Below are 27,654 nucleotides of genomic sequence, written 5' to 3' on the forward strand. Positions count from 1 at the left end.
AACCCTTCCTAGGAGTGTTGAGTACTTAATCAGGGAAACCTACAACTGGTTTTCGATTTCCCCAAAACGGTGCAAAGCGTAAAAAGCAGTGTATGCCACAATTAATTATGGCCAGAAACCCCTGCAGATCACCAAAGTGTGTGCCACACGTTGGCTATCGATTGAGCCTGTGGTAACTCGTATATTGAGCCAGTGGGAAGAACTGAAACTCCACTTTGAGTTGACCAAGGCCAGTGAGCGTTGCTACATGGCGGATCTGCTCCACACCATGTACATGGACGAGACCAACTATGTCCTGACATTCTTGAAATCAATCCTGTCCGATGTACAAGTTGCAGTGAAGTCATTTGAGGGAGAGCAAACAGATCCTGTCAAGCTTTTGGACAATCTGGTACACCGCTTAACATCAATTTGCAGCAGAGTAGTCAACCCTATGGCAAAAATGTATGTTCTGAAGGATGCCATTGATGGACATCTCAGTCCATCACCATACCTTCGGTACCTTTTCGCGAGCACGGTGTACCAACTCAGTCTTGTGCCAGAGGACAAAAAGGTCATTTGGAGACAGTGCATCAACTACATTGTTGCTTTAAGCAAGGAGCTGCAAGCAAGGCTCCCAGAAAACCTTGAAGCCTTGCGAAACATGGCCTTGTTCAGTGTTACGGAAACGCTAAAGCACAATAAAGGCACCACTGAAATTATTAAAGTAACTGAGCTACTGGGATACCAGCCCCAAACAATTGATAAAATTGTTTCCCAATGGAGAAACATCCATCTGTTTAGGTGGGACTCAACTGAAAATAGTCGAGTTTTGGAGTGAAGTCAATAACTACACGGACTCTTCCGGGACAAATCCATTTGAAGAACTGTGCAAAGCTGCACTCGCTGCCCTCTCTTTGCCACACTCAAATGCGGAGGTTGAACGGTTGTTCAGCCAAATGAGTGTAGTCAAGTCAAAGTTAAGAAATAGAATGTCACTGCACACTCAACTCCATACTCCTGGTGTGGTACGCACTGAAGCTGGCTGGTGATACCTGTTACCAGCATAAACTACCAAGTGAAGTTCTGCAGCAGTTTGGCACCACAGCAGCATACAGCTTTAAGGCCACTCCATCCTCTACTGCTGGTTCCAGCTCCGTGACAATGCAGTTGGACAGTGAAGATGAGGATTTCCTTGCCAATCTATGATTCATCATATTTACAGTACGTATGCAAGGAGTGGACTTTCTGGAACTGGCGGAGACACACAGCTGATGGTGGCAGTGTGTACTGCAGTGTGTGCGAAAACAGTGGCAATGTCTGGAGGAAACCATTGAGCCAGCCAAGCAGCACAACAACCTGGAGAGAGATGCCTAGCGCATGTATCATTATTTGAGTTAAGTTGCTTGTTCAATAAGATAGCATATATACCTTGTTATTAGCCTGTACCTGTAATTGTTGATCAGTTAGGTAGCATGTTAACTAACTACCAAAACACTGCGTAAAACTATAATTGTTCAGAATGTGTAGGTTTACTAGTTAAAAAGAAAATAAATAATATGTAATTGTTCAATAATGTGTAATTGTTCAATAATTCAATGTGTTGTGTTTAAAAAGAAAAATGTGATCATATAAAATGTGTTGTGTTTATATTACTTTTACAAATAAAAATATATGATAATATACAAACAAATCTAAACTAACAAATGTCAAATCATATTTTTCGCCGAGATGGCCAGTCAATTTGAGTAACGTTATTGTGTATTCTACGTAATGACGTCATCGCGCAATGACATCACAACGTCTTTTAGCAACAAATCGACCTGCCTCTAGCAACTTTCCCTGAAAATGAGTTGGCAACACTGAAAGAGATTACTATCCTCGTTTCTTGGGGAAGGTACAAATCTGTTGTTCTGCCGCTGAACAGGCAGTTAACCCACTGTTCATTGAAAATAAGAATTTGTTCTTAACTGACTTGCCTAGTTAAATAAAGGTTAAAAAACATGAAGATGAAGCAGCTGCTTTATAAGTGGGATACACTGTTAAGCGCTACATCCCGAGGGGTTTGTGGTGATAGTACGGAGATTGTGACAGCCGGTTAAATGGCGTCCCTTGAGAAAGCAAGAACAAGACGTGTCAGGAGAAGTGCAGTATTATCATAAGGAGACGAATACGGAGGAAGAATGGAGGGAAAAAGCGAGGCAGAGGTCTGAGGGAGGAAGAGGGTGAGCTTGAGTCGGTTAAAAATGGTGGGAAAAAGGGAGATGGTTTGTTAAAGAAGGATGGTAGAAAGTAGCAGAGTGAGCTGAAGACAGGAGGAGAAATGGAAGTGAATGAGGTTGTAGGTGTGAAGTTCTCGGAGCCTGAGGTTTGCACTGAGGGTCAGGGTAAAGATGTCTGACAGTAGGAGTGAAGTTTTTGGAAAAAGTGGACCCTTGCCTTTTGGCTGATCCATTTGTGGTTGCATGGCGGCTAAAAACAGAGTTGGGTGCTGTGGAATCGGTGAGGGTAACCAGAAGTGGTCGTAATAATTGTGTTTCTGTTGGTCAGAGGGAGATGGCGCTGCGCGTTAAACTAATGGGAGCAAGAAATGTGAATTGTTTTGCTCTCAAGAAAAAGGGTGCCATTGAAAGGAGTGATAATTGGTGAAGCAGTAAAAGTTGACCAACTGAAGAGGAAGATTCCCGGTGTTTGTGATGCTCATCGTTTGGTGCGACACACAGGGTGGCGTGACTGGTGAATCAGAAAAGTCATTGTTCTTTTGAGTTTTTATGTCGTCTTTGCCCGACAGTGATGTTAGGATATATAGGTTATCCTGTACAAGCTTTTGTGCTGAATACATTACGTTGTTACAGGTGTCAAGCTTATGGGCATGTGGCAGCAGTGTGTAGGAGAGGGGTTCCTAGGTGTGCAGAAGGGCATGAGACAAAGGAATGTGTAGCATTGGGGAAAGTAGTGGTATGTGTTAATTGTAGGGGTGCCCATGGGGCTGGGGATCAGAAATGTCCCGTGCGAGAGAGGCCAGTTGAGGTTTCCAGGGTTAGAGTAGTGCAGAAGTTGTCATATGCTGAGGCAGTGAAGTAGAGTAAGATGGGTCAAGGGGGAGGGACCCTGAGAGGAGTGGCGTGAGTAGTAGATCTGTACCAGTACAGAGGGATAGGCCAACAAGTGATATGTTTCAGTAAGATTGTATTTTTAGGATTTATAGCAATGGTTATCAACTGTACTGCAGGGATAGAACGCAAGTCCCCGAAAAATGTAGTTTGTGGTGACAGATGCAGAGAGGTATTTGGGTGTGCAAACTTGACATCAGACGAATTACAGGGTGTTAAGCGGTGGTGTCCCATCCCTTCAGGTAGGAGGACTAAATAGATTTCAAATAGTGGAGTAGAATGGTGTTGTTTTTTCTGAGTGTCGTGTTAATGGTAGGGTATGTATTTATTAAAAAATTCAAGCAAAGTATAAGGGAGTTGTACTCCAGTCTAGTAGATGGCGGTAATGCAACATTTATTGGATGCCAACCGCCGTTAAACGTCATCGAAGAATCATCGTTACTTCAAAAAATGTCTGTTATTGCCTCCTTCACAGCCGTAGCAACAACAAAATGCTAGCTAACACATGTAACTAGCTATATATTTTATTTTAACGTTACGTGAATGAGTCTGAGGGCAAAATGTCAACTTACAATATGTTCCAGTCAGAAACAACATCGATTATGGCTTTTGTCGTCGAGACTGTAATGAAAGAAATTAGCCATCTTTCAAACGCTAACGACTGCAGTAAACCGGAGAGAGAGGTGAGCACTGACAAACACTACTGAGCAGCGTGATGATGGGTGCGTAGTGACTACAGTTAACGTCGAACAAAAGTTTTAGATAATTAGCTTTCTCAATTGTTTAGCTAGGTAACGTCACTACTGCTATACCTTATGCCGCGTTTTTGTCCTAGTCGGAATTAGGCAACTCGGACATTTCCGACTTGATAACTGGTTGAACGAGGCTCCTATTTCCGACTAGCACGTAAACGCGGCATTAACTCTCGAAAACTAGGCGGCATTCTTCCTTCTCCCTACAGTTTTCAGGCATTCGCTTCACCCACTACTACATGTGAACAATCCCGACGCGCTTTTATAACGTTTAGAAACGTCAATAATAAGGATAAAAAATGTCCTTTATCTTTCATCAGCGAGAGAAATTATTCAAATAAAAAATGTACATACTGTATCAGTTTTGCATAGATCCATACAGCTGGGCGCCTCCATCCAACGAAACTACACTTCCCGAGTTACGCTTACAGACAGGTGTTCGGAGCATGCTAGATAACTTATTGGCACAGGTGGTAGCCTTTTGTCTCACGTAAACAAGCGCTGTAACATGGAGATATGGCCCTGTGGGAGCATGAACCAAGCCCTATCAAGGTGCTTATCAATTTAACCAGACATCAAGAGACTAGTGTTAATGTTCAGATTGAGCTTTGGGCTCTTTTATACTAGCAGTATTTCAATCTGTTCAATTTCACAGTGTTGATAAAGGTAAAATGTGCATGTCCCATCCCAGACTTGAGGTGTCTTAATGTAACCATGATTGCATTCGACCCCAGTGCAAACAAGCCTAACAGTAGGGTCAGCATCTTCTGGCAAGCCCTAAGCTATGTTGCAGCTAGCTGTGGCTGGCTGTATACTGTTAGGTAGTCTAATATCCACAGGAAAGTGGTTTACACTTATCCAGTGTGCCAGTGGCCATCGAAGGTGAGCATTTTCCCACTGAAGTCGGTTACGACTCCAAACTGCAGTCAGGTCAAGACCCTGGTAAGGACAACGAGCACACAGATAAGCTTCCCAGAGACGATTTCTGGCAGTTGGTGAATAAATTGTTTGCTTGTGCAAACCCACAGTTTCATCAGCTGTCCGGGTGGCTGGTCTCAGAACCATCCCACAGGTGAAGAAGCCAGATGTGTGGTGGTGCTGGCGTGGTTACACGTGGTCTGCGGTTGTGAAGCCTGTTGGACGTACTGCCAAATTCTCTGAAATGATGTTGGAGGTGGCCTTTTATTGTCCCCAGCACCTGTGTAATGATCATGCTGTTAATCAGCTTCTTGATATGCCACACCTGTCAGGTGGATGGATTATCTTGGCAAAGGCGAAATGCTCACAGATTTGTGCACAATTTGAGAGAAATAACCTTTTCGTGCATATGGAACATTTCTGGAATATTTTATTTCTGCTCATGAAACATGGGACCAACACTCTACATGTTGTGTTTTGTATTTTTGTTCAGTTTAGTAGCTAGCTAACCAGTTTACTTTTTAAAATTTCTCTACAGCTTTGCACCATAATGAATCTGGTGATGGGGGAGGCTATTCGTAAAATCTGCCAACTATTCCTAGTGGCCTCCTCACGTTTACAAAATGAAAATGGGAAACTGAAGACCAAGGTGGAGCAGATGGAGGAAGATATGAAGACAATAACTGAGAAGGCTGAACATTATAGAATGTCTCTAGCTAAAGTGCAGGCACAAGCAGAACCGAAAGGACCTACCCATGTTCTGCACAATGGAATCATCTTTGCAATTAAACCACTTGGTGAGTGTTGTAGACCTACAGTCATTAGTCTATAGCAAGTTAGCTTATTTTTTCCCCCTGTATCTTTGATAGTTTTGTTTATCAACTTACATCACACACATTGTGTGGAAAGAAAGGGAAAAGGGTTGTAAATATTTCAATGTAATATTGCATGTTACTTTTAGATCTCCCAGTGTTGCCTGGAATGACAGCGGGTCCAGCATTGCCAGGGAATGTCAGTCAAGCAAACCCTGTCACTAATGCAACATCAGTCCGTGCAGGTAATATCCTCAAGTTGGTGTTCATTTTAATAATTGTTGACAAACTAGGGGTGCATTCAATTTAGTTATGTTGTCTACGGTTTAGTTCAATGTTTGTTGGCTGCGTGATGGGTTGTACCTGAACTACATGTTTTCCCTGAATGGTGCACACGCTATTCTTCAATCTTTTAGGTATGTTTGGTGGGTCAAGTGGGTTTGGCCTGATCAATGTGTGACTGTTTCAAATCGCAAAACTTGTGCCGCAAACAATCACGCTCTGGGCCAACTTAATCACAACATTCTTGGACTGGTCGTTCAGAACGGCGCTGTTTCTGTTGAATCAAATGTTGCACACCGTTGTGTCCGGCTGAATGCGCTCCAGCATTCAGCAGGACACTAGGAACCAAAACGGTGAGTGACTACCTGAACTTGTCCAAGAAACGCTTGTGTTCTTTTTGTTGCAAAATATTGCCATATATTGGTTGATTTTTATTTGACTAATTAACCAAATTGGTTTTGGACAACTTTGTTTTCTTATGTCCTCTTAACTTGGGCCACAGTTTTACAATGTGTCATCATATTCCTTTTTATATTTAGGTCCTGCAAAGGTTTGCAGTAAACCCACAGAGACGTCTTCATTGGAGAATGACTCGTCTCTGGGAGACACAGATGGACTGAATACAGACCCCTCCCCAAGAGACACTGAATCCAACGTTGAGCATATGAGAGCTGCTCTGCCAGAGGGCAACGGGAGAGACAGCCATGAAAGCCAGAAAAACAGCAATACTACTAAAGGGACACGATCCAAAGAAACCAAACGCTTCAAGTGTGATGTTTGTGAGAAGACCTTCTGCAAGAAAGAGTTGTTGAGAGTTCACAAGTTAACGCATACAAGACCCTTCAAGTGTGACGTGTGTCAGAAGACCTTCACCAGGAAGGGGTTACTGGAATCTCACAAGCTAAGTCACACAAGTCCCTTCAAGTGTGATGATTGTGACAAGGTCTTCATCCTGAACCGCTTGCTGGTACGTCACAAGCTAATTCACACAGGAGAGAGGCCATTCGCTTGTGGTCAATGTGGCAAAACATTCAGAATGTCCAAGCAGCTCGAACATCACATGTTGCGTCACAGAGAAAAAACATTCAGTTGCAAAGTTTGCGATAGTATATTCTCTACCAAGAAAGATCTGACACAACATCGGCTTGTTCATGCAGTGGAGAGACCGTTCAAGTGCCTGACTTGTGGAAAGGGTTTCACATCAAGGGCCGTGCTTATGGGGCACGAGAGAATCCACACCGGGGAAAAACCACACAGCTGCGCTGAATGTGGGAAGAGTTACAGACTGTCTTATGACCTAAGTATTCATATGCGAAGACATACAGGTGAACGTCCACACTTATGCTCGGAGTGTGGTAAGAGATTTATAACTAAATCCAGCCTTGAAAACCACAAGGTAATCCATACAGGGGAGAAGCCATTTAAATGTGAGACCTGTGGAGCTGCTTTCGGCCATAAAGCCAACCTTCAGAGACACCAAGTTCTTCACACAGGGGAGAGACCGTACAAATGTAAAGTGTGTGGGAAAAGCTACCTTCAGTCCACCGACCTAAAAGCTCACATGCACCGTCATGGGGCAACCAAGCCATTTATGTGTGACCTATGTGGAAAGACTTTTATTTACAATTACCAAATGAGACAGCACAATCTAAAATGGCACAAAGCTGAAGGAGAGAACATTCCTGGGGGAGCGGGAACCTCAACAAAGCCATTCAGTTGTGATGTATGTTTGAATGGCTTCAGCTCCATGCTAACTCTGAAAAAGCATCAAGAAATTCACACAGGACAAAATCAATACTCTTGTTCCGTTTGCGGAAAGACCTTTGCCTATAAAAATACTTTGGACTATCACATGAAACTTCACAGTGGAGAGAAGCCCCATGAATGTAAATACTGTGGAAGAAAATTCATTCTTAAGCAAGCTCTCAAAGGCCATGAGCGAACCCATACAGGTGAAAAGCCCTTCAAATGCAGTTATTGTGACAAGACTTTCTCAGTCAACAGCAATCTCAAAAGGCATGAGCGAGTCCACACGGGAGAGAAGCCATTCAAATGTGACGTCTGCGGGAGAGGTTTCAGCCAAGCTAACAATGTCAAAGCCCACATGCAGGTCCACACCGGAGTTAGGCCTTATTATTGCAAGAGATGTGGAAAGGGCTTTTCTGACATAAGACACTACAAAAACCATAGCTGTAATGGTGTGGCAGCAACACGTGATAGGTCTCGTAAACCTTCTGACCACACTTTCAGAAGTAGGAAAGGAGGTAGAGACAGGAGTGCTTGCCTTAATGCTGCTGTTATGTAGACTCTGTGATATTATCTCTATCATTCACAGTGGGGCAACTTCCTGCTTTCCGACATCAGGAACAACATGGATGTATTCAGTAGGGTGAAAAGTTCTTGGGTGAGTTTCTGGAAAGCCTCGTAGGAAATGAGATGCATACCTGCCGTAATGCTTGGAGATATTGCTATAAGTCTTATAGTCAATGTTCATGAGCACACATTATCATGGAGACGTTGTATATTTCTGACTGTGCTCAATCATTTACCGTGTGTTATTTTTTTTCTTCTATTGTGTAAATCCTTAAACACCTAATTCATGTGAAATTATTAGAACTACACATTAATACTTTGTCCGTCAAGATTAGTTACTCGGGTGATTGTCCTGATTGGGCAAGAATTTTGAAGGAATTCTTGTTTTTAAAGGTCCAATTCAGCTGTTTTTATATCAATATCATATAATTTCTTGGTAACAATTGAAGTACCTCATTTTGCTTGTTTTCAATTAAAATGGTTAAATATATATATTTAAAATAGCTTTTTAGCAATGAGCAATTTCTCAAGCAAGAATTTTGCTGGGACTGTTGGAGTGGGAGGGGAGAAGTGCTATTATTGGCAGAGGTTTGGAACTCTTCCTTATTGGTCTATTAACTCATTTATCACCAGGCCGCCAGAAACTCCATCCCACCAAAACAGGCTGAAATGTCAGCCGGTCTGTTCAAACAACTCTTACTCTAAAAGGTAATTATCATTCTCACAGTATTATTCCAACCTCATAGTGTGGAAATACTGTATGTGACCAAAGGTATGTGGGACACATGTTCATGTAACATCTCATTACAAATTCATGGGTATTAATATGGAGTTGGTCCCTCCCTTTGCTGCTATACCAGCCTCCCCCCACTTTTTGGGAAGGCTTTCCACTAGATGTTGGAACATTGCTGCAGGGATTAATGCTCTTGTGGTTGAATGGAAGCAAATCCCTGCAGCAATGTTCCAACATCTAGTGGAAAGCCTTCCCAGAAGAGTGGAGGCTGTTATAGCAGCAAAGGGGGGACCAACTCCATATGAATGCCCATGATTTAATGCCCAGCTTTAAGCTGTTCACCTTGGTGTACTATTTTTCCTTTGTAAGAGACTTGAGAATGTCTCTTAAACTTGTTTGGTTAGTTACTTCCATTTCAAATTACTTTTAGGAGAAGTACTTTTTAGCTTGAAGTGCATTGGATCTCATTTTATTTGCGACACTGCATTTATGTTTTTTGAATAATACATTTAGGACTTGATTCTTGAGTTGTATCCGCATTAGTCCCTTCCCATGTATTCTCAGTGTCTTACTTTTTTATGATGGTATAATTTATTGTAACATTTTTATTATCTGGAACTGATGCTGAAAATTGTTGCTTTAATCAGTTTTTTACACTGATGGGTGGTTTCCCAGACAGACTTTAATTGAAGTCAGTACTAGGCTCATTCGACTTAAACTAATCCAGATTTAAAAAATGTTTTTCTGAGATGTTGCTTGACTTCAGATTAATTGGTTCTAGACTAGGGCGTCTCAGACTAAGGTAAGTAAGGACAAACCGGTTAATCTTTGAAGCCTAATTATACTGAACAAAAATCTAAATGCAACATGCAATAATTTCAAAGATTTTACTGAGTTACAGTTCATATAAGGAAATCAGTCAATTTAAATAAATACATTTGGCCCTAATCTATGGATTTCACATGACTGGGCAGGGGTGCAGCCATGGGTGGGCCTGGGAGGGCTAGGCCCACCCACTGGGGAGCCAGGCCCAGCCAATCAGAATGAGTTTGTCCCCACAAGGGATTTATTACAGTTCACATAAAGCGTTGCAGACTTTGTAGACTATTGGTAATACAGTCGGTTCACTTACACCACACAAATCTCCTGTTTCACAATGAAGGTCCAAGATGCCAAAAATCTCAAGGTGATAAGTACTAGGAGGGATGGGCCTTCTGTAGCGAGTCAGATGAAAGCCCTGGCTTTAGTTAGGAAAGTCGATTAAGAACAAATTGTTATTTACAATGACGGCCTACCCTGGCCAAACCCTAACCCAGACGCCGCCCTATGGGACTCCCAATCACGGCCGGTTGTGATACAGCCTGAAATCGAACTAGGGTCTGTAGTGACTCTAGCACTGAGATGCAGTGCTTTAGACCGCTGCGCCACTCGGGAGCCAAGGTGAACCTGGGGGCCAACATCCATTAATCTGAAGTTAAACCTACTTCTGGACAGGTTTAATCTAAACTTTCACTTAGATCTAGATTAACTCTAATAGTCCTTCTGGAAATTTGACTTTAAAAAAATCTAGACTAGGGCTAGTCTGAGACTATTAAACCATGTCTGAGAAAAGCCAATTCAGTTAGTCCAGTTTAAGTGCAGTTAGTCTAGGATTAGGCTTAATCTGTGTCTGCGAAATCGCCCCTGAGTATACAAAATATTAATGACACCTTCCTAATATTGAGTTGCATCTCACCCCTTATGCCCTCAGAACAGCTTCAATTCGTCAGGGTATGGACTCTACAAACTCTACAAATTGCCTGGATGTCCTTTGGCTGGTGGACCATTCTTAATACACACAGGAAACTGTTGAGTGTGAAAAACCCAGCAGCGTTGCAGTTTGACACAAACCAGTGCGTTTGGCACATACTGCCATACCCCATTCAAAGGCACTTAAATATGTTGTCTTGCCCATTCACCCTCAATGTCTTTCACCTGGTCAAGCTATCTCAAGGTTGCCCAACTGGTGACCCGCGGGTGGCTTTATTTGGCTCCCCAAGTTTGCTGAGCAAAAAAAAAAATGTTTTCATTGTTGTATATGAAAGACTAAAAACACCAGGAAATCAGCTCTAGGTGATTTTAATTTTGGAAGTCTGTTCCCAAGTGTTCCCACACAACAGAGATCGTATACAAATGTAAGCAAGGTTTTAAATTATGTTAGTCAATATCTGTTTGGGCTTCTTGCAGTCGATTTGACATTACAAATGATTTGTTATTATGTTCCGGCTGCCAGACCATCCGCTCAAGACCAAAAATCGGTACATGGCTCAGTCTAGATGATCCCTGGTATGTCATGGAAAGAGCAGGTGTCCTTAATGTTTTGTTCACTCATTCTAAATTCACTTTCATCTTATTCCATTTTGATAGACCGCAGCGTATTTAGAATGTTGAATTTGTTTCATCTCTCACTGATGACCTGACACTCCCATCCTCTGAGTTATGTTTATCAGAATTTAACATCATAATCATTATTTAGGTTACTAGTTTGTGTTGCTGTACTCATCATATTTTCAACAATTAATTCCACTTAGAAAAGCTGAAATTCTATTTCCTCTATTGGCATGGTTTCCAAGACCATTGATGTTGAGTCTTTACTGGTAATCTGACACCTTCATCCTCTATATGAGCATCTGTCTGATTATCAACATCATGATCTGTATCTAAGTGACTTGTTTGATGTGCCATAATGATCTTGTTTTCATCAATTGATCCCACTTTGATAGACAAAACTATGTCCTCCATTGGCATGGATTTCAAGTCCATTGATTCAGAATCTTTTGTTTTAGCTTGGCCATCATCCTGCATTCGGGCTCCCGATTGAGTCCCATAGGGCGTTGCACAATTGGCCCAGCGTCGTCCGGGTTTGTCGAGGTATGCCGTCATTGTAAATAAGAATTTGTTCTTAATTTACGGGCCTAGTTAATTCAATAAAATAAAAAAAATCTAGGTTCAGGCAACAGTAGCTGTACCCCATAAATGCCCCAATGATGCAAACTTTAATGGTATGACACATTTGAGTTATTTAACAGATGCTCTTATCCAGAGCAACTTACAGGAGAAATTAGGGTCAAGTGCCTTGCTCAAGGGCACTGCTTGATATTTTTCACCTCTTTCTACAAGGAGTTTCCAAGGCTGACATTTTCGAGTTGTCTTGAACGTGGCACTATTTGTGGAGGGTTTGAGGATTCTGAAACGCCCCTTTCACTTTGACAACTTCTATGTTTGAAACGGTACAGAAGCAGACGTGTGGATATGAAAATGCTCTCTTCAAACATGTTAATCCTATTTGACATTGGTTAACTTTTAAAACCATCAACCATGTTGTTTTTCAGAGGATTATAATTAAAAGCGTCACCAATATACTTTAAAATAATACAGAAACTTAGATCTTTGTTAATTGACAAAACATTTGTTTGCATTTCGAGGTCGGCCGACTTTTATTTTGAAAGAAGCGTATGATCACGTGACCAAGTTTGAACTAGCTTCATTGCTGGCAGGTGCTGGGTTTCCACTAGATTGTACGCCACAAATTCAAAATAGTCAGTCTGAGCGCAAAATGGCTACAACTTGTTATAATAGGTTTCAGTCAGAAACAACATCGATTATGGCAGTTGTCGTTGACACGGCAATGACAGAAATTAGCCGATTTCTGCCCACCGTGCCAAACTCTTACCCTAACGTTAGCAATCCGGAGAGAGAGGTGAGTAGCTGTAGCCGACAGTGCAAATTGCACTACAGCAAAGACTATGGATCTCTGGCTACGTGACGGACGGAGTTGCGCTTGCTACGTAATGTTTAACTTTAGCTAACTAGCTAAAGTTACACCACACAACAATTATTAAAACAAATATTTGGTTACACGTTACGTTGTCTAGTAACAGAGAGGAAGAGGTAAATGGAGGCCTAATTCGTCGGGAAGTCACACTCCCTACGGCATGTAGCGTTTTTTCGCCAAGAAAGGAGTTTTTGTATGGAGGTCAGTAAGTGTTGAATTTGGGCATAAAAAACGTTTATTTGATTATAAGTTTTTGTAATGGTCATAGGTTACGAGTGTACTGGCATAAGTAGGACACGTGACAGACCAGCAACTCAGCGAGAGAGAAAAAACACCATCGCAGTTGTCTCGAAATGGCTGTACATATTTATAGCATGAGGCCTAGTAGCATAGCATCTCACTCAATTGCTAGGGCGGAGGCAAGTATCTTGTCAGTATATCCATAATCTTTGCTAATTTAGTAGTTTAGCCACTATGATAGTCTTTGGCGTAACTATGACTACGTTAGCTAGCCTTAAGCTCTAGAGTGCAATAGCAAAGACAGTACAGTATAAAGATGGACAGAAACTGCTTCTATAGAAATCCCCAATCACGCTTGTAAGCGATGTCAATGTGACTGACGTTGGCTAGCTATGCCGCGTTCAAAACAACTGGGAACTCAGAACTGGTAACTCAGTAATTTCTGACTTCAGTGTGTTCAAGACAATTGGGAAACCGGAAATGGACAAGCTTCGACTGGGAATATCGTTTTGAATGGTCATACAACTCGGGAACTCTGGCTTCTTTCTCGAGATCCGAAATGAAGATTACTGACTATATGATTTCTACCAGTTCCCAGTTTTGAATGCGGCACCAGTTGTCTTGAATGCACCATTATGCACCGGGTCTAATGGTCATCGCACCTAACTGCGCATGTGCAGGCCGTCAAATCAAAGACGCTCCAATATAAACGGCGAAAATGAAAACGTGTCAGTTTGTAACTTTCAGGAGGTCTGTTTAATAACATGTTCAGCTACTTAAAGGAACATTTTACTCAACTCAAGGTATTAGCAGTCTAGTTACCAAAGTATTGGACATTTGAGAAGCAGTGTCATCGGCGTTGTGCCTTTAGTTTTCGAGAAAAGGAACAAGGAATCATTTTTCACTTCTCATTGACCACGTTTACATGCACACCAATGTCCTGTTTTTATTCGGGATACTCAAGTGTTCTGTTTTTAAGTTGACACGTAAACAGCATATCCCGTTTACAATATCCCGGTTATGAGAAACCCGGACAAGATGCCTGGTATATGCTGATACTGTGGCATGTTAACATCGTATCCCGTTTTGCATATCATGGGTGTTGTGTGATGTTTTCAAACAAATCACTTCAAAAAGTAGGCTACCTGCGCAGTTCGATCTGGACCGTATAGCCAACTGGCTACTTTCACCCCTAATTTAGACAACCTTCTGCTTATTTCTGCCATTTGCTAGGCCATTTTATAATTTCCTCCATTTGGTTGCATGTATCAAACTATAGTTTGATACATGCAGCGTTTCTTCTGTCATAACTTGTTGCCCCAGAAGACTAAAGTATTGCTCACCAGAATGTCTTACATTGATACAATGAATGCACTAGTAATTTAGTTACCACTGGTAAAGTTGTCAGTTTTGTTTAAGGGACGGGGGAAAAACGCAATAACTCAGTATAAAGGTTGGTCCTGTGCAAAATGTCCAAATGTCATCAGATTGACTGGTTTTAAGGAAATGAAAGGCTGGGGAAACGATGAAACACGTTACAGATAAGACTTCATTTTGTCTTGGATGCATATTTTATGGGTTTGAAATACTGTCTGCTTGCATAAGTGTCAAATATAACACATTTTGCATTTGCTCGAGATGCCGAAAGAAAGATCACATTTCTCCGCTAGTGTTCCCGAGACAAACATTTGTTGTATATTTTTATTGCAAGAAAAACATAATTCTGCAGAAGTTAATATTACATTACATGTCAGACGTTATAGGCCTGCAGTCAGTGTCCATATTTCAATTACTATTCCATTTAACCTTTCTGGATTTTTTTTGTTATTCTGTCTCTCACTGTTCAAATAAACCTACCATTAAAATTATAGACTGATCATTTCTTTGTCAGTGGGCAAATGTACAAAATCAGCAGGGGATCAAATACTTTTTTCTCTCTCTCTCTCTCTACACAGCTTTGCACAATTATGAATCTTGTGACACGGGAGGCTATTAGGAAAATCTGCCAACTATTCCTAGTGGCCTCCTCGAGTTTACATAATGAGAACGATAAACTGAAGACCAAGGTGGAGCAGATGGAGGAAGTTCTGAAAACCAAGGTGGAGCAGATGAATGAAGATATGAAGGCATTGACTGAGAAGGCTGAAAATTATAGAGCATCACTGGCTAAAATGCGGGCACAAGCAGAACCGAAAGGACCCACACATATTCTGCTCAATGGAATGATTTTTGCAATACCACCAGTTGGTGAGTGTTCTAGACCTAGCTAGCTACCTAGTCATACTGCCTAGGCTTTAGCTATAACTAGCACGTTAGCTAATGGGGTTCTTGGCCTGTTTTTTTGGGGGGGGGGTTGGTTTTTTTTGTATCAATTTAGGCCTACATGACTTACATCACACATCATTTTGTGGAAAGAAAGTTAAAAGCAACACCGCGTTTTGAACGTGTTTTAATGTAATTATGATTGATATGTTTTTAGGTCTCCCAATGTTGTCTGGAATGACAGCGGCTTCAACATTGCCAGGGAATGTCAGTCAAGCAAATCCGGTCACTAACGCGATGTCAGTCTTTGCAGGTAATCCTTAAGAGGATTTTATTTTGAATAATGGTTACCAGACCAGGGTCTTATTCACTAGGAAGCAAATGGGACAAAACAGTGTTTATTTTAATGCTCATGTAAAAAAAAAAATAATATAAATTAATGTATTGGTAGATTTTTTTTGACTAGCGTCCTGTCCAGCTAGTGTATTTGTACATCAAGATGCCTCATGCGACATAAGTTTGCTCTGTAGTAGAGCAGGGCAATATATCAAATTAATTCAAACGTGTGTTAGTGCAGCGTTCCAAATGCCTGTATCGCAAGAATCTAGGCTGAGTTTATTTCCCATTTTTATGAGCATTTGTCTTATTGGTCTCATCTCCTTCGCTCATCCCTGTACTGTGTGCACTCTCCCCCTGCCACCAAGCCCCTCCCCTTGACACTCACAACAACAAAGAGTAAAGATCACTTCTTCCTCTCTGACAACAAGCAGTTTCAACTCTATTTGCATTTGAGGTTTGGTACAACAGGACTAGTCATATTGACACTGAAACACAATTTTACTGTAATAGAGAAGTTAACGTCTAACGATACCATTTGTATGTCTCAACTCAAATTGTGTGAATAACCTATTAAAACGTGAGTATCAACGAACATTGATACTGGAAAACTAATGCTCAGTTTCTGTTGCTTGCGGTACTACATACCGATAGCAGCATTTTAGCCACAGACAGTAATACCAGATGTCTAGTCTGTTTTATAAATGTGCAATGAGCATAAACTATATTATAAGAAATAAGCAACTCGTTGTCATTCTGAGAAATAAGGTAGGCCACTTGATTTCAACATCTGAACAAAGAGGACAGGCTAGAATGCTGTTCAAACAATTGGAGATGGACAGAAGGGTGTGTTCATAACAATTCAACTGGTTCTGCCTTGTTAAATATCAAGCTAGCAAATAGATCAAAGTTGGCTAGACTTTAAATATAAAGGTTAGCTGGCTATTTGCTAGCACCTGGGCTTGAGATTGTTTGAGACCGGTGTTAATTTCCTATAACGCCTACTACAAGAAGTTGGTCATTAGTGAATTTGGATTATGCATGGTTCTGGTTAAATGTTTAACCAAAGGGCATTTTCATAGACAGACGTAAAAGCCAGATCAGTGATTATTGCAAAAATCAGGTTAAACTATTTTGATAAAATAATTAAAATATTAGTGGGTCATGTGGACGGCTTTTTAATAGCCTAGGTATAATTTCAGAAGTCCTGAATTCATTAGATTATTACTGACTGTTTGAAATGCAGTGTATTTTACTTTTAATTGTACAACAAATTTAATTTAGAGAACATGTGGAAAATGAGTTAGAAAAAATAGAGAGATGATTTTTAGGCCATATCGCCCAGCCTTACTCTATAGGCCCCAGACCTATGGGCCGTTATGGCTCAGACAAGGCTACTTACTTTCAATTAATGAAATTAGTTTAGTATAATCCTCAATTGTAAAACCTGTTTAATGTATAGTTTTCTAATGTGTATATACTTGTTTCTTTCATCTTTAGGTCCTGCAATGGTTTGCAGTAAACCCACAGAAACTTCTTCATTGGAGTGTGACTCTTCTCTGGGAGACACACATGGACTGAATACAGACCCCTCCCCAAGAGACACTGAATCCAACGTTGAGCATATGAAAGCTGCTCTGCCAGAGGACAACGGGAGAGACAGCCATGAAAGCCAGAAAAACAGCAATACTACTAAAAGGATACGATCCAAAGAAACCAAATGCTTCAAGTGTGATATTTGTGAGAAGACCTTCAGCAGGAACAACCTACTGGTACAACACAAGCTAACTCACACAAGACCCTTCAAGTGTGATGTTTGTGAAAAGACCTTCAGCAGGAAGGGGTCACTGGAAGCTCACAAGCTAAGTAAACCAAGACCCTTCAAGTGTGACGTTTGTGAGAAGAACTTCTGTCTGAACCGCTTGCTTGTACGTCACATGCTAATTCACACAGGAGAGAGGCCATTCGTTTGTGGTCAATGTGGCAAAACATTCAGGATGTCCAAGCAGCTCGAACATCACATGTTGCGTCACAGAGAAAAAACATTCAGTTGCAAAATTTGTGGAAATGTTTTGTCTACCAAGAAAGATCTGAAACGACATCAGCTTGTTCATGCAGTGGAGAGACCGTTCAAGTGCCTGACTTGTGACAAGGGTTTCACATCAAGGACTCTGCTTATCGAGCACGAGAGAATCCACACCGGTGAAAAACCGTACAGCTGTTCCGTATGTGGAAAGAGTTACAGACAGCATGGTGGTCTTAGTATTCATATGCGACGACATACAGGTGAACGGCCGCACCCATGTTCTGAGTGTGGTAAGGGTTTTATGACAAGCAGCAGCCTCAAAAACCACATGGTTGTTCATACAGGGGAGAAGGCATTTACATGTGAGACATGTGGAGCTGCTTTTGGCCATAAAGGAAACCTTGTGAGACACCAAGTGCTTCACACAGGGGAGAGACCATACAAATGTGAAGTGTGTGGGAAAAGCTACCTTCAGTCCACTGACCTAAAAGCTCACATGCACCGTCATGGGGCAACCAAACCATTTATGTGTGACCTATGTGGAAAGACTTTTATGTACAATTTTCAAATGAGACGACACCATCTAAAATGGCACACAGCTGAAGGAGAGAAGCAGAGGGAACGAAAGAGAAAAGAGAGAGCGAGAACCGCCAGGAGAGCGGGAACCTCAACAAAGCCATTCAGTTGCGACATATGTTTGAACAGCTTCAGCTCCATGCTAACTCTGAAAAACCACCAACAAGTTCACACGGGACAAAAGCAATACTCTTGTTCCATTTGCGAAAAGACCTTTGCCTATAAACATACTTTTGACTATCACATGAGACTTCACAGTGGAGTGAAGCCCTACGCTTGTAAATACTGTGAAAAGAAATTTGTTCTTAGGCAAGCTCTCGAAGGACATGAGCGAACCCATACAGGTGAAAAGCCCTTCAAATGCAGTTATTGTGACAAGACATTTGCAGTCAACACCAATCTCAAAAGGCATGAGCGAGTCCACACGGGAGAGAAGCCATTCAAATGTGACGTCTGTGGGAGAGGTTTCAGCCAAGCCAACAATGTCAAAGCCCACATGCAGGTCCACACCGGAGTTAGGCCTTATTATTGCAAGAGATGTGGAAAGGGCTTTTCTGACATAAGACACTACAAAAACCATAGCTGTAATGGTGTGGCAGCGACACGTGATCGGTCTTGTAAATCTTCAGACCGCTCTTTCAGAAATAAGAAAGGAGGTGAAGACAGCAGTGCTTGCCTTAATGCTGCTGTGATGTAGACTCAGTCAGGGGCAGAAATCCCGGGGGGGACACGACCCCCCCCCCCATCCTGGGAAAAATATGATTTGTCCCCCCCATATATCACTCAAACATAACTGTAATATTAATAATACGCAATGAAAGCAATTGTGCTGATTATAGACACTTAATAGCTCGTTTTTAAGTTTCAAAAGATTGCGACCCCCCCCCCCACCCTTTGCCTCACAATGGTTTGATCCACTGCCAGTTCCTTAGTTGGCAAGGTAACAGAGGGGTCGTATCCACTGTCTGAAAGGCACTCAATGAACGTAACTGGCGTGAGGTTAATCCAGTCAATCGTGCACACACACTAGCTGAATATGCAGAGCTAGCGCGCAAATATTAACTATTAAGCTAGCTAGTACCTATTCCATTTGTGGCCTCGTCAAAGATGGAATCTTTGCTATCGTCAATTTATTCCAAGATCAGCATGCAGATGATGTAAGTTAGTGCTTCAAAGTCTCTGCGATAAGGTTAGCGATAAACTGAAGTCCAAACTGAACAGAACTACACTCTCTTCTACCATTGTCTTAAATATATTTAATGGTCTCGTTGCAAAAGCTAAATTGTCGTAAGGGAACTTTTATTTATTTTATTTCACCTTTATTTAACCTGGGTAGCAAAGATTAGCAAACACCACTGAAACGGAATTGGTGCTCGCTAGCTTTGCAAATTCAGCTATTGTTGGAAGCCAGCCAATATGAAACAAACTATTAAAATTACAAAAGGTTGCAGCATATGTTGTGTAAATGGTGAACTCATACAGCTGTCAACTCTTGTCATTTTAATCCGTTTCACATTTGCTAGCTACCTTTTAGATCGAAGCCCAAATAGAATGATAAAAGATAAGATGATAGAAGTCCATCTCCTACTGTAAGTAACCTACACACTGTGTGTGTAGCCAGCCAGCCAGGTAGAAAAATGGCAGAAAAATAAGACGGACATCAGAGTATTTTTCAGTACACCAAAACGCAAAGTAAGAACCCTAGTAGCCTAATATCTCAAAGACTAGTTGATAAAATGTTCATAAGAAAGAAATTAAATTCTAATGGAAATGTTTCACAATGATGTCATTAGGCAGAGCAGGCAACAGATGGCACACAGACAGCAGAGTTGGGGACAGATATGCAGGGACAGACTGGCAGAGACAGGGAGTCTCAGGTAAGTTTGTTGAGTCTTTGTTTGGCAACATTATGAAAGGTTCTCCATTTTTTTTACTTGTAAAATAGGAACATAATTGGAAAATGCCATGGATACCCCCACTCTCAACTTAAACTGGTGACTGAACTAAGATTTGTTAAAGGCAATGGTATTGCTGATGTGATTAGTTGTGTAGTTTTGGGTACCGGTAGTTAGGAGTACGGCAAACATCTTATTTCTTTGGTTCCTCAATATACATTTACCCTATTACAATGTAGGCTATGTGTTACAGCACTACTTTTGGTGTCCCCCTCAGGAATTGCTCTTGAGAATTTCATGTAATTGTCCCCTCCAAAGTGGATATCAGATTTTCGCCCCTGGCCTCAGTGATATAATCTCTATCATTCACAGTGGGGCAACTTCCTGCTTTCAGACATCAGGAACAACGGGGATGTATCTGTAGGGTTAAAAGTTCTGGGATGGGTTTCTGGAAAGCCTCATAGGAAATGAATGTGTGCTTTAGGAAATTAGATGAGTGCCTGCTGTCATGCTTGGAGAAATTGTTGTAAGTTTAAGGGTCAATGTTCATTAGCCCACATTATCATGGACCCGTTTATTTCTGACTGCTGAATCATTTACGATGTTTTTTTTCTTTCTATTGTGTAAATCATTAAACACCTAATTAATGTGTAAATATCAGAACTTCTCATTTACATTATTGTACGTCAGCTACATAGGACCGTTAGATTAGTTATTCAGGTGATTGTCCTGATTGGACAATTTTAAGGATTTCTTGTTTTTTAATTTTTATACAGTGTATACTAAGTGTATAAAACATTAAGAACACCTGCTCTTTCCATGACATAGACTCGGTGAATGGGCATGTCAAAAAATGTAAGTGCCTTTTAAACGGGTATTTGGGGGGGGTGCGCTACGCAATATTAGGAAGGTATTACTAATGGTTGATATACTCACTGTATGTATGTATATGTGTGTGTTGGCATTAAAATGCACCTGAAGACCTTTTTTCCTGGTTTCTAAACTTTGGTTGTCTCCCTGGATGTTGGTTCTTTTTCATATTAAATTGGGCAGGCAGGTAATTGACAACTTTTCCCAGTATTCCCAAGTTTTTTAAATGTTTCTTACCTTTCTGCTCGACAAAAACCTTGCATCAGTCCTACTTTTATAATTATTACATTTACAATTAATACTTTCATAATTTGTTAGGGTGCGTAATAGATTTGTTCTGTAGAAGCAGCACTTTACTGGCTTAGGGCAGTGTGGAAGAAATAATCATGAATTGTTCAAAGCCCCATAAACAAAAACTGTTGCAAAAGGGTTTACTGGTGTTTTTCTATGAAGACTCTTAAGTCAAAGTGAATAATAGTGAGCAATAGATCTTGACCTCAACCTAGACCGTTTTCCTCATTTGTTTTGTAATTGTGGACTGAATAACTTGTAGGCCTTAGATGGCAACGGTTCATTTCTTTCCGTACATACTATAGCAGGCTATTTTATGAGGGTCAATACAATTGTTACAACAGTATTTCATTTTTATCAACACGTTTTTGCCATATCCTACTGATTTTAAGGTTACTGTAATTTATTGAGTGGTGTGATGAGTTCATTCCGCTGGGATTCTCTGTTATTGGTCATCAGTGTCCTGGATAACAAAGAAAACCCCTCATAATGGTACAGGAAGCAACTCCACCAGTACTGTATGTAAGACACTGCCGCCTGGTGTACGGTGTTTCCTCCGACACATTGGTGTGGCTGGCTTCCGGTTTAAGTGGGCATTGTGTCAAAGATGCAGCGCGGCTTGGTTGGGTTGTGTTTCAGAGGACGCGTGGCTCTCGACCTTTGCCTCTCCCGAGTCTCATCGCTGCAACTCCCGGACGGACAAGACTGTAACTACCAATTTGGATACCACAAAATAGGGGAAAAAAGGGTTTTTTAAAAAGTGTATTCATTCTGCCGATTCTGTTAAAGGGAAGCGAACGAAACAGGGATAAACATACCTTAATTTGTCCAATAGAAACTCTCATTTACAACTGTTGGACTAATGATTACACCCAAGATCAGTAGATTGTGCAAGGTGTTATTGAATGTGTATTGATGGGTTGTGTTTCAGAGACAAATTGATTACTCAAATTTGTTTTTACCTTTGCATCTACAGTACGTTCAGAAAGTATTCAAACCCCTTGACCTTGTCCACATTCTGTTACGTTACAACCAGTATTTATGCTGCAGTAGTTTATGTGTCGGGGGGCTAGGGTCAGTCTGTTACATCTGGAGTATTTCTCTTGTCTTATCCGGTGTCCTGTGTGTATTTAAATATGCTCTCTCTAATTCTCTCTTTCTGTCTTTCTCTCGGAGGACCTGAGCCCTAGGACCATGCCTCAGGACTACCTGGTATGATGACTCCTTGCTGTCCCCAGTCCACCTGGCCGTGCTGCTGCTCCAGTTTCAACTGTTCTGCCTACGGCTATGGAACCCTGACCTGTTCACCGGACTTGCTTGTTGCACCCTCGACAACTACTATGATTATTATTATTTGACCATGCTGGTCATTTATGAACATTTTAACATCTTGACCATGTTCTGTTATAATATCCACCCTGCACAGCCAGAAGAGGACTGGCCACCCCTCATAGCCTGGTTCCTCTCAAGGTTTCTTCCTAGGTTTTTGGCCTTTCTAGGGAGTTTTTCCTAGCCACCGTGCTTCTTTCACATGCTTTGCTTGCTGTTTGGGGTTTTAGGCTGGGTTTCTGTACAGCACTTTGAGAATATCAGCTGATGTACGAAGGGCTATATAAAAATAAATTTGATTTGATAAAATTTATTAAATAGTTTCCCCCCCCCCCCTTATCAATCTACACACAATACCTCATAATGACAAAGCAGAAACCGGTTTTTATTTTTTTTTTAAATCACTTTTTACTAAGACAAATACAGAATTGATCACATTTACATAAGTATTCAGACCCTTTACTCAGTACTTTGTTGAAGCACCTTTTGCCGCGATTATAGCTTTGAGTCTTGTGTATGACGCTACAAACATCCCCACAGCATAATGCTGCCACCACCATGCTTCACCATAGGGATGGTGCCAGGTGTCCTCCAGATGTGCCACTTGGCATTCAGGCCAAAGAGTTCAATCTTGGTTTCATCAGACCAGAGAATCTTGTTTCTCATGGTCTGAGAGTCCTTTAGGTTCCTTTTGGCGAACTCCAAGCGGGCTGTCGTGCTTTTTACTGAGGAGTGGCTACCGTCTGGCCACTCTACCATAAAATCCTGATTGGTGGAGCGCTGCAGAGATGGTTATCCTTCTGGAAGGTTCTCCCATCTCTACAGAGGAACTCTGGAGCTCTGTCAGTGACCTTGTATAGATGTGTGTGTGTGCATGCCTTTCCAAATCATGTCCAATCAATTGAATTTACCACAGGTGGACTTCAATCAAGTTATTGAAACATCTCAAGGATGATCAATGGAAACAGGATGCACCTGAGCTCAAATTCGAGTCTCATAGCAAAGGGTCTGAATATTTATGTAAACAAGGTATTCCTGTTCGTTTGCAATAAATTTGCAACAATTTCTAAACCTGTTTTAGTTTTGTCATTATGGAGTATGGTGTGTAGATTGAGGAAAAGGTCAATGGGTCTGAATACTTTCCCAAATATACTGTGTGTACAGTGCCTTAGAAAATTATTCAGACCCCTTATCTTTTTCCATATTTTGTTCCGTTACAGCCTTATTCTAAAACTGGAAAAGAGGTTGGGGACTGTATCTCTTTGTGGACTGATGTTTATTTTTGCATGAGATCAGCTTGGGATCAGACTGGTGACTTGCTTTGCTCTCCGAAGCATGCCCCTGTTGAAAGGAGTGATAACTGGAGTGACATTAAGTGTTGAGGAGGATCAACTTATGCCCGCTGTTTGGTGAGATGTTTGGTGAGACGGTAAGTTGGTGGTTGGAGACATCCCTCTAGTGGTGTGGGGGCTGTGCTTTGGCAAAGTGGGTGGGGTTATATCCTGCCTGTTTGGCCCTGTCCGGGGGTATCATCGGATGGGGCCACAGTGTCTTCTGATCCCTCCTGTCTCAGCCTCCAGTATTTATGCTGCAGTAGTTTATGTGTCGGGGGGCTAGGGTCAGTCTGTTACATCTGGAGTATTTCTCTTGTCTTATCCGGTGTCCTGTGTGTATTTAAATATGCTCTCTCTAATTCTCTCTTTCTGTCTTTCTCTCGGAGGACCTGAGCCCTAGGACCATGCCTCAGGACTACCTGGTATGATGACTCCATGCTGTCCCCAGTCCACCTGGCCGTGCTGCTGCTCCAGTTTCAACAGTTCTGCCTGCGGCTATGGAAGCCTGACCTGTTCACCGGACGTGCTTGTTGCACCCTCGACAACTACTATGATTATTATTATTTGACCATGCTGGTCATTTATGAACATTTTAACATTTTGACCATGTTCTGTTATAATATCCACCCTGCACAGCCAGAAGAGGACTGGCCACCCCTCATAGCCTGGTTCCTCTCTAGGTTTCTTCCTAGGTTTTTGGCCTTTCTAGGGAGTTTTTCCTAGGGAGTTTTTCCTAGCCACCGTGCTTCTTTCACATGCTTTGCTTGCTGTTTGGGGTTTTAGGCTGGGTTTCTGTACAGCACTTTGAGAATATCAGCTGATGTACGAAGGGCTATATAAAAATAAATTTGATTTGATTTGAGATGCAGAACCGGTGGAGAGCATGGTGAAACAGAGAAGACGCTGACTTTTGATGGCATCTTTACCCATCAATGTCAGTTATCCTGTAAGAGCTTTTGTCCTGAACCCATTACAAGGTTTTAGGTGCCAAGCTTATGGTCATGTTGCAGCAGTGTGTAGGAAGTGGATTCCTAGATGTGAGAAGTGTGCAGGAGGGCATGAGATAAAGGAACAGGGATGTATTGCTGCTACAGCATGGGGGAGCAGCGCTCCCTTACTCTTTTCACGGAGCTGATAAAAATAGTTATGTAAAATGTATTCGGATGAATTCCATGAAAACGATACAATGACGAACAAGGCAACAGTAAACGTCATCCCCACAAATGTTGCAGCCCCCCCGGCCAATCAGTGTAATTTTGTAAATGCCAGATCTCTATGGCAAAACGCATCATTCATCCAAGTTTTGTCAAAATTGGGCCAGTGGTGTCTGATACATTGGTGTGTATCAGTGGTGTCTGATACACGCACAGCAGCACGTGCGTTTTGTTACCGATCTTACTTTGCTACCTGACTACTTCACGTTTTTTTTACTTTTTCATGACCGTATATTTTTAGTTTTTCCCTCACTCAACTTTTTTCATTCAACTTTTTCACCCCGGAGGTTTTATCTGGACATGGTTCGTCAGGACTTCAAACAGCCGAAGCTAAGTAACATTAACATGATGCCTTCTAATTGCAGTCGTTGTACTCATAATATACAGGAGAACGATCGCCTTACGGCAAGGATAGCTGTGCTGCAAGCCCAGCTTCAGACGCGATCGTTAGGCAAGGGCAATTTCAGTGTAGGAAAGGATGAAACAGCGTCTGTTCCACCAGTAAGTACAGATAGTAACGTTAGTATAAACCCCCTCGCACGGTCCCCGCAGCCGGACAACTTTCTCATGGCTTCTGGAGGGAAACGCTGTAGAAATGCTCAACCGGTGTCGCTTATTCAGCCGACAAACTTTCAACCGGTTCTCCCCATTAAGCGAGTCGGAGGCCGAAACTTCTCTGGTCTCTGCTCCTCCCGTTATGGGGTCTGAGATGCCGAAGCCTCCCACCATTAGCTCTAACAAATTGAAAACCCTAGTCATTGGCGACTCCATTACCAGCAGTATTAGACTAAAAACGAATCATCCAGCGATCATACACTGTTTACCAGGGGGCAGGGCTACCGACGTTAAGGCTAATCTAAAGACGGTGCTGGCTAAAGCTAAAACTGGCGAGTATAGAGATATTGTTATCCACGTCGGCACCAACGATGTTAGGATGAAACAGTCAGAGGTCACCAAGCGCAACATAGCTTCAGCGTGTAAATCAGCTAGAAAGATGTGTCGGCATCGATTAATTGTCTCTGGCCCCCTCCCAGTTAGGGGGAGTGATGAGCTCTACAGCAGAGTCTCACAACTCAATCGCTGGTTGAAAACTGTTTTCTGCCCCTCCCAAAAGATAGAATTTGTAGATAATTGGCCCTCTTTCTGGGACTCACCCACAAACAGGACCAAGCCTGGCCTGTTGAGGAGTGACGGACTCCATCCTAGCTGGAGGGGTGCTCTCATCTTATCTACGAACATAGACAGGGCTCTAACTCCTCTAGCTCCACAATGAAATAGGGTGCAGGCCAGGCAGCAGGCTGTTAGCCAGCCTGCCAGCTTAGTGGAGTCTGCCACTAGCACAGTCAGCGTAGTCAGCTCAGCTTTCCCCATTGAGACCGTGTCTGTGCCTCGATCTAGGTTGGGCAAAATTAAAGATGGCGGTGTTCGCTTTAGCAATCTCACTAGTATAAAGACCTCCTCCATTCCTGCCATTATTGAAAGAGATTGTGATACCTCACATCTCAAAATTGGGTTACTTAATGTTAGATCCCTCACTTCAAAGGCAGTTATAGTCAATGAACTAATCACTGATAATAATCTTGATGTGATTGGCCTGACTGAAACATGGCTTAAGCCTGATGAATTTACTGTGTTAAATGAGGCCTCACCCCCTGGTTACACTAGTGACCATACACCCCGCGCATCCCGCAAAGGCGGAGGTGTTGCTAACATTTATGATAGCAAATTTCAATTTACCAAAAAAAAACAAAACGTTTTCGTCTTTTGAGCTTCTAGTCATGAAATCTATGCAGCCTACTCACTCACTTTTTATAGCTACTGTTTATAGGCCTCCTGGGCCATATGCAGCGTTCCTCACTGAGTTCCCTGAATTCCTATCGGATCTTGTAGTCATAGCAGATAATATTCTAATTTTTGGTGACTTTAACATTCACATGGAAAAGTCCACAGACCCACTCCAAAAGGCTTTCGGAGCCATCATCGACTCAGTGGGTTTTGTCCAACATGTCTCTGGACCTACTCACTGCCACAGTCATACTCTGGACCTAGTTTTGTCCCATGGAATAAATGTTGTGGATCTAAATGTTTTTCCTCATAATCCTGGACTATCGGACCACCATTTTATTACGTTTGCAATTGCAACAAATAATCTGCTCAGACCCCAACCAAGGAGCATTAAAAGTCGTGCTATAAATTCTCAGACAACCCAAAGATTCATTGATGCCCTTCCAGACTCCCTCTGCCTACCCAAGGACGTCAGAGGACAAAAATCAGTTAACCACCTAACCGAGGAACTCAATTTAACCTTGCGCAATACCCTAGATGCAGTTCCACCCCTAAAAACTAAAAACATTTGTCATAAGAAACTAGCTCCCTGGTATACAGAAAATACACGAGCTCTGAAGCAAGCTTCCAGAAAATTGGAACGGAAATGGCGCCACACCAAACTGGAAGTCTTCCGACTAGCTTGGAAAGACAGTACCGTGCAGTATCGAAGAGCCCTCACTGCTGCTCGATCATCCTATTTTTCCAACTTAATTGAGGAAAAGAAGAACAATCCGAAAT

General features: G+C 41.9%; 2 protein-coding genes across 9 annotated transcripts; both read left to right on the plus strand.

The window, feature by feature from the left end:
• The first annotated feature begins 1,765 nt into the window (after nucleotides 1-1,765).
• LOC106571021 (gastrula zinc finger protein XlCGF26.1) lies at nucleotides 1,766-9,459 on the plus strand. 6 transcript variants are annotated; one of them, XM_014143745.2, is made up of 5 exons: nucleotides 3,377-3,775; nucleotides 5,301-5,559; nucleotides 5,724-5,819; nucleotides 5,991-6,209; nucleotides 6,396-9,459. In XM_014143745.2, exons 4-5 carry the CDS (start codon nucleotides 6,170-6,172, stop codon nucleotides 8,159-8,161), a joined length of 1,806 nt encoding a protein of 601 aa, XP_013999220.1. In that variant the 5' UTR covers nucleotides 3,377-3,775; nucleotides 5,301-5,559; nucleotides 5,724-5,819; nucleotides 5,991-6,169; the 3' UTR covers nucleotides 8,162-9,459. The 6 variants fall into 6 exon arrangements, with proteins under 6 accessions (XP_013999207.1, XP_013999199.1, XP_013999220.1 ...); XM_014143732.2 differs by lacking the exons at nucleotides 3,377-3,775; nucleotides 5,991-6,209 and adding an exon at nucleotides 1,766-2,204; XM_014143724.2 differs by lacking the exons at nucleotides 3,377-3,775; nucleotides 5,991-6,209 and adding an exon at nucleotides 3,097-3,334.
• LOC123723670 (zinc finger protein 708) lies at nucleotides 8,793-19,018 on the plus strand. Of its 3 annotated transcripts, none has more exons than XM_045693415.1 (4): nucleotides 8,793-8,877; nucleotides 14,912-15,203; nucleotides 15,436-15,531; nucleotides 17,055-19,018. In XM_045693415.1, exons 2-4 carry the CDS (start codon nucleotides 14,924-14,926, stop codon nucleotides 18,851-18,853), a joined length of 2,175 nt encoding a protein of 724 aa, XP_045549371.1. In that variant the 5' UTR covers nucleotides 8,793-8,877; nucleotides 14,912-14,923; the 3' UTR covers nucleotides 18,854-19,018. The 3 variants fall into 3 exon arrangements, with proteins under 3 accessions (XP_045549371.1, XP_013999173.1, XP_013999124.1); XM_014143698.2 differs by lacking the exon at nucleotides 8,793-8,877 and adding an exon at nucleotides 10,824-12,917; XM_014143649.2 differs by lacking the exon at nucleotides 8,793-8,877 and adding an exon at nucleotides 10,824-12,641.
• Nucleotides 19,019-27,654: the final 8,636 nt, after the last annotated feature.

Source organism: Salmo salar, chromosome ssa01 (genome assembly GCF_905237065.1).
Source record: "Salmo salar chromosome ssa01, Ssal_v3.1, whole genome shotgun sequence".
Lineage (NCBI taxonomy): Eukaryota > Metazoa > Chordata > Actinopteri > Salmoniformes > Salmonidae > Salmo > Salmo salar.